General features: G+C 36.2%; 1 protein-coding gene across 1 annotated transcript in view; it reads right to left on the bottom strand.

The window, feature by feature from the left end:
- Nucleotides 1-7500, bottom strand: part of lrmp (lymphoid-restricted membrane protein) — a 167561-nt gene that overhangs the window by 81471 nt on the left and 78590 nt on the right. Inside the window, exon 19 of the mRNA XM_061984670.1 lies at nt 5570-5792. Coding sequence (XP_061840654.1) covers nt 5570-5792 — 223 coding nt within the window. The remainder of the gene's footprint in view (nt 1-5569; nt 5793-7500) is intronic.

The raw sequence follows: 7500 nt of genomic DNA, 5'->3' as shown, positions 1-7500 counted from the left end.
GGCGAAAACATTGAATATTTTCTGTTTGGCATAAGAAACAAAGTTTTCTCAGACAAAAAAAAAAGGATAAAACAAACAAAAATAATAAAAACTTACAATCGACAAATAAAAAGTTAATCTAAAGATTTAAGGATTAAAATAAAAATAAAATAAAGCATGACTTATTTTTTAACACTTTTACGAGTTGGGCCTTTTTGGATCACCAAGAATGTTAGTGGGATATTTTTTTAAACTGCCATTGCTCAAAAAATAATGTGGTTATGAACTAGAAGAGGCAATTCCTGGAGGAATGGCATGTGAATGCTCCAATGCTGAAGTTGAAGTGAAAAGCTGACAGAATGTAGTATGAATGGAAGAATAGTTTGAATGTTGGAATGGTTTGAATTTCCAGGAAAACATGAATTTGGTTTGGAACTTGGGAAATTGTTAGTTTGAATGTCCAGGATGAGAGGAAGGTGTTGATGTTGGAATGCTTTGAATAGCTTGAAAAATGTGGGAATTGTGCAACTTGGAAAAATGTCCCATTCATTTCAATGGGAACTTCCTGGAAATTTGGGAAAAGCGGGATATTTTTTAAATGATTAATAGCATGAATTTCCTGAATGAGCTGAATTGGTTGGTGTTGGAATTGTTTAAATAGGTCAAGAAATGTTGTAGTAACACTTTTTAAATTGAGAAAGGGTATTATGGAATTCCTGGAATTTGGGGGAAACAGGGAATGTTTCTCGTTCCTAAACTAACTTGGGTTTTTTCCCTGACTAACAAAATTTTTTTGACGGAACAGTTGAAATGGAATGAAAAATAGAAAAGGAGTAGTCAAATGAAAAAGGTTGGAAATAGGGTTAGAAAAAAAACATGAATTCCTGGAAATTTGTTTAATGTGGACAAATGGTAGTTTGAATGTCCAGGATGAGTTGAATGGGTTGAAAAATGTGGTGGTTGTGGAAGTATTGAAAAATGGCCATTTCATTTTGAATGGGGAAAATGCAAAAAAAAAAAAAAAAAAAAAGGAACTATGGGAAATCCAGGATTTGTTTTTAGAATTGTGTAAGTAGAGCACAATTCCTGAACAGGCGGAATATTTTGAAGTTGGAACAGTTTGAATTAGATGAAAAATGTGGAAATTGTGGAAGTTTGAAGAATGTCCCACTTCCATTTCAGAAAAAATTGGGAATTTCGAGAAAAGTGGGAATTTTTTGGAAAATGGTAAAAAACTTGAATGGTCTGAATGAGTTGAAATGGTTGGTGTTGACATTTTTCAAATCGGTCGAGAAATGTTGAAGTAGCAACATGTTGAATTGAGAAATAGTATTACGGAATTCCTGGAATTTCGGGAAAACCGGGAATTTTTCCAGTTCAAAAAACAACTTTGTTTTTTGTCCTGATTAAGAGGATTTTTTTGACGGTGGAACGGTTGAAATGCGTTGAAAAATGTGGAAAGAGTAGTCGCCAGAAAAAAGGATGGAAATAGGGTTAGAAAAAAAACATGAATTCCTGGAAATTTGTTAATGTGGACAAATGGTAGTTTGAATGTCCAGGATGAGTTGAATGGGTTGAAAAATGTGGTGGTTGTGGAAGTATTGAAAAATGGCCATTTCATTTTGAATGGGGAAAATGCAAAAAAAAAAAAAAAAAAAGGAATTATGGGAAATCCAGGATTTGTTTTTAGAATTGTGTAAGTAGAGCACAATTCCTGAACAGGCGGAATATTTTGAAGTTGGAACAGTTTGAATTAGATGAAAAATGTGGAAATTGTGGAACTTTGAAGAATGTCCCACTTCCATTTCAGAAAAAATTGGGAATTTCGAGAAAAGTGGGAATTTTTTGGAAAATGGTAAAAAACTTGAATGGCCTGAATGAGTTGAAATGGTTGGTGTTGACATTTTTCAAATCGGTCGAGAAATGTTGAAGTAGCAACATGTTGAATTGAGAAATAGTATTACGGAATTCCTGGAATTTCGGAAAAACCGGGAATTTTTCCAGTTCAAAAAACAACTTTGTTTTTTGTCCTGATTAAGAGGATTTTTTTGATGGTGGAACGGTTGAAATGCGTTGAAAAATGTAGAAAGAGTAGTCGCCAGAAAAAAGGATGGAAATAGGGCTTTGGAAAAGCAGGAATTCTGGAAAATCCTGGAATTTTTTTTAACTTGGAAAAATTATAATCATAAATTCCAGAATGGTGGAATATGTTGAAGGTGGAAGGGTTTGAATAGGTTGAAAAATGTGCAAATGGTGGAAGTTAGAAAAATTGCCAATTCATTTTGAATGGGGAAAAATGTCCCGGAAAAGCTGGAATTCTGGGAAATCTAGGAATTTTTGGAATTTGTCAAGGGAAAGCCCGCGATTCCCGAATAGGCTGAACAGTTTGAAGTTGGAACTTTTTGAATCGGGTGAAAAATGTGGAAGATATAGCGCGCCAAAATCTGGAAAAGGAGAAGAAAAACCATATGTGTGAACGTTTGGAGCATTCACACAATAATAATAATAAGTTGAAGTTGAAGAATAAATAGATGAATTTTGGTGTAGAAAACCATGTGTGAATGTTTTGGAGCATTCACACAATTATTGACCCATTTAGGTCTCCAATTACTTCACATTATTATAAAATAAAATATTATTATATTTACATGCTGCCGCTAGGCGACATCATACGCAAATACGGTGTTAGCTTTCATTGCTATGCTGATGACAGCCAACTCTACATGCCCCTAAGGCTGACCAACACGCCGGATTGTAGTCAGCTGGAGGCGTGTCTTAATGAAATTAAACATTGGATGTCCGCTAACTTCTTGCAACTCAACGCCAAGAAAACGGAAATGCTGATTATCGGTCCTGCTAAACACCGACATTTATTTAATAATACCACCTTAACATTTGACAACCAAACAATTACACAAGGCGAATCAGTAAAGAATCTGGGTATTATCTTCCACCCAACTCTCTCCTTTGAATCACACATTAAGAGTGTTACTAAAACGGCCTTCTTTCATCTCCGTAATATCGCTAAAATTCGTTCTATTTTATCCACTAGCGACGCTGAGATCATTATTCATGCGTTCGTTACGTCTCGTCTCGACTACTGTAACGTATTATTTTCGGGTCTCCCTATGTCTAGCATTAAAAAATTACAGTTGGTACAAAATGCGGCTGCTAGACTTTTGACAAGAACAAGAAAGTTTGATCATATTACGCCTATACTGGCTCACCTGCACTGGCTTCCTGTGCACTTAAGATGTGACTTTAAGGTTTTACTACTTACGTATAAAATACTACACGGTCTAGCTCCGTCCTATCTTGTCGATTGCATTGTACCATATGTCCCGGCAAGAAATCTGCCTTCAAAGAACTCCGGCTTATTAGTGATTCCCAGAGCCCAAAAAAAGTCTGCGGGCTATAGAGCGTTTTCTATTGGGGCTCCAGTACTATGGAATGCCCTCCCGGTAACAATTAGAGATGCTACCTCAGTAGAAGCATTTAAGTCCCATCTTAAAACTCATTTGTATACTCTAGCCTTTAAATAGCCCCCCTGTTGGACCAGTTGATCTGCCGTTTCTTTTCTTTTCTCCTCTGCTCCCCTTTTCCTTGAGGGGGGGGGGGCACAGGTCCGGTGGCCATGGATGAAGTGCTGGCTGTCCAGAGTCGGGACCCGGGGTGGACCGCTCGCCTGTGCATCGGCTGGGAACATCTCTACGCTGCTGACCCGTCTCCGCTCGGGATGGTGTCCTGCTGGCCCCACTATGGACTGGACTCTTACTATTATGTTGGATCCACTATGGACTGGACTCTCACAATATTATGTCAGACCCACTCGACATCCATTGCTTTCGGTCTCCCCTAGAGGGGGGGGGTTACCCACATATGCGGTCCTCTCCAAGGTTTCTCATAGTCATTCACATCGACGTCCCACTGGGGTGAGTTTTTCCTTGCCCGTATGTGGGCTTTGTACCGAGGATGTCGTTGTGGCTTGTGCAGCCCTTTGAGACACTTGTGATTTAGGGCTATATAAATAAAGATTGATTGATTGATTGATTGACATTGAATATTCATTCCACTAACAAAAACTGGGAAAAATACTTTATATAGGGCTTTCTTTAAAAACAAATTATGTATGACTTATTTTTAACACTTTCTTGATCGGGGCCCTTTTGAATCTCTAAGTTATTACTTAAAAAAATAAAATAAAAAGAATCAGAATCAATGTTATGAATTACCGACCTATTCAAGGCTCCAATTTCTTCACATCAGATATTCCACTTCAAACTTTCTGGGGCAGAAAATATTGCATGTTTATTTTTTTGCCATAAAAAAACAGGGTTTTCTCTATCACAAAAGGGCATAAAACATTAAACCGACAAATAGATAAAAATAAGTCTTATTAAAAAAAAAATGTGTCTGCTTAAATCTCAACTTCGTATCTGTCGACAGGGCCGGCCCGTGGCATAGGCCGTATAGGCAAATGCTAAGGGCGCCGTCCATCAGGGGGCGCCACGCCAGTGCCACAAATGTTGGAGAAAAAAAAAAAAGAAAAAAAAAAGTTGGTACTATTATTTCTAAATACAAAAAATAACCCCACGTTAGTTAAAATGCAAAGTAAAGGCTATTTAATAGAAATATTATTTGTTACAACATTACGCCCCCCCCCCCCCCCTCCCCCCCTCACGGTGCGCCCCCTCCCTTCCCGTATCATGACTCTTTTTGGACGTCACCACATCAAAAAATCAACACAAGATGTCAAAACGGCCAAAACTGTCAGGTGCCCAGGGAAGAAAAAAGAGAAAAGAAGAGTAGGAGAAACAAGAAAAGACAAGAGGTAGCAGGTAGGTAACGTTAGCCTACATGAAAATATTTGTCTGTTACAGAATGTGATAGTAACCTGGCTTTTTAGCATTACGCTAATGTTACATGATTCGGCAATTGCTAATAAATAAATAGCTAGTTCTGTTTTAACGTCGGGTTAATATTGTGGAGGGGGCTAAATTGTTATGGAAAATAATAATGTAACGTTAGGTAATTACAGTACTCCCACCTTACATTCCTCAGGGACATTTGTATTAGATCTTTTAAGCAGGTGTTTTTTGTTTACATTGTTATTGCCTTCTGGTTAGCTAATGTTTGCCCTGCAGGTAATAGTCACTTTTCCACCCCTTTATATATTAAGTATAGTTGTAAGTTAAAAAAAAAGGTCAAAGACAAAGCTATTCGGTTTCTTGTGAGTATATACACTTCACTGCCGATGTGGGGGGGGCGCCACCTAAAATCTTGCCTAGGGCGCCAGATTGGTTAGGGCCAGGCCTGTCTGTCGATTTAATGTTTTATGCCCTTTGTGATAGAGAAAACCCTGTTTTTTATGGCAAAAAACTAAATATGCAATATTTTCTGCCCCAGAAAGTTTAAAGTGGAATATCTGATGTCTCGTCAACATTTTTTGACGAGACCCTTTCGAGTGCGCGGAGCCCTAAAGGTGAAAATATAAATTGGATTGGTATTGAAAATGGAAAATATTAAAAAGTGGCCCTCAGTGGAAAAGGTTTGGACACCCGTGACCACTAATAAAAAAGTGCTCACTCACCTCTACCTGCAGACACGGGTGTGGACGTGTCCCTCACTTCTCCGTCACCTGTGCCGTCCACCACCATCCACTTCTCCTCCGCGTCGTCGTCCTCCTCCAAGGGGGCCCCCTCAGCGTTGCTCTCCCTCTCGTGGTCCTGCACTCGACAGTTGCTCACCGCAATTTCCTTTTTCAGGAAGTCTTGCAAGGCGTATTCCTCGTCCCATTCCAGATCGTCCCCGGTCTTCGGGAAGGACAAATACCAGACAATGACAAATTTGGACCACCAAAGCACAAAGTAAGTGAAATAATTGAATGCACTGCAGTTAGTGAGAGGAGTGTGGAGGTTGTAAACCTCTCTGACGCCCACTCAGGATCCTGCCACTGTTCTTGTGGAAAAGGAATAGAAATAATATTCTCTACCTGACGCTACAAAGCAGGGCTGCACAAACATTTTCCACTCAACACTGGAAAATTAAAGCATGCATGAACTATTTTGGTATTTTTCATTTTTAAAAACTAAAACACAAATAAACATACACATATACACTGTATATATAAATACATATATACAGTACATACACACATGCACATACATACACATATATACATACATACATACATACTTATATACAAATATACATACATACCCTTGTTTTTATTGGCAGAAACACAAAATGTGCTATATATTCCCCCCAAATGTTTGTAAAGTGGTATTTGATGTGAAGTACAAACATGTCAAAGATTTATAACATTGATTCTGATGCAATGTTTTTGGAGCAATGAGAGTTGAAATCCCACTAAAAGGTTCAGAGATCCTAAAGAGGCCCATTAATAAGTGTTAAAAATAACTCAGGCATTTTTTTGTTGTACTTTCAACACTTAAATCTCTAGATCAACTTCAGATCTGTCAATTATAAGTTTTCATATTTTTGTGTTTGTTTTATGGCCTTTTTGTCTTAAAAGACTTAGTTTCTTATCTAAAATATTCAATATTTTCACCAATTGATTTTAATTCATTATTTTTTGCGCAGAATTTTTATTTAAAAATCCCACTAAAATTGTTAGCGATCTAAAAGTGTTACTTTTAACTTTCAACACTCAAAAAAGTGTTAAAAATAAAACATTCATTTTTTTAAAATGTTTTTTTTTTACTTTCACTTAAGTCTCAAGATCAACTTCAGCTTTATCTGTCGATTGTAAGTTTTTTTTAAACGTTTTTTTTATTATTTTAATATTTGTTTTGGGCCATTTTCGTCTAAGAAAATCAAATCGTTTTTATACGGTTAACACAAAATATGCAATATTTTCCCCCAAAATATTTGCAAGTGTTATATTTAATGTGAAGTATTTGGAGCCTTAAATAGGTCATTAACTCATAACATTGATTTTGATTCATTATTATTTTTACAACAATGACAGTTAAAAAAAAAAAAAAATTATGTTACAAATAAATTATAATTGATTGATTTTTGTACATTCAACACTAAAATCTCTAGATCTGTCGATTATAAGTTTTAATATTTTTGTGTTTGTTTTATGGCCTTTTTGTCTTAGAAGACTTAGTTTCTTATCTAAAATATTCAATATTTTCACCAATTGATTTTAATTCATTATTTTCTGCGCAAAGTTTTTTATTTAAAATCCCACTAAAATTGTTAGCGATCTAAAAGGGCCCCACTCATAAAAGAGTTAAAAATAAAACATTCATTTTTAAAAAATGTTTTTTTTACTTTCACTTAAGTCTCAAGATCAACGTCAGCTTTATCACTCAAATGTACAATTTTTTAAAACATTTTGTTTGTTTGTTTGTTTTGGGCCACTTTTTTCTAAAAAAACAACTCGTTTTTATACAGTAAACACAAAATATGCAATATTTTCCCCCAAAAATATTTGTAAGTGTAATATTTGATGTGAAGTATTTGGAGCCTTAAATAGGTCATTAACTCATA

The sequence above is a fragment of the Nerophis lumbriciformis genome, linkage group LG25 (genome assembly GCF_033978685.3).
Source record: "Nerophis lumbriciformis linkage group LG25, RoL_Nlum_v2.1, whole genome shotgun sequence".
Classification (NCBI taxonomy): domain Eukaryota; kingdom Metazoa; phylum Chordata; class Actinopteri; order Syngnathiformes; family Syngnathidae; genus Nerophis; species Nerophis lumbriciformis.
The sequence above is the reverse complement of the archived record's forward strand: the minus strand, read 5'-3'. Positions and strand labels throughout refer to the sequence as shown.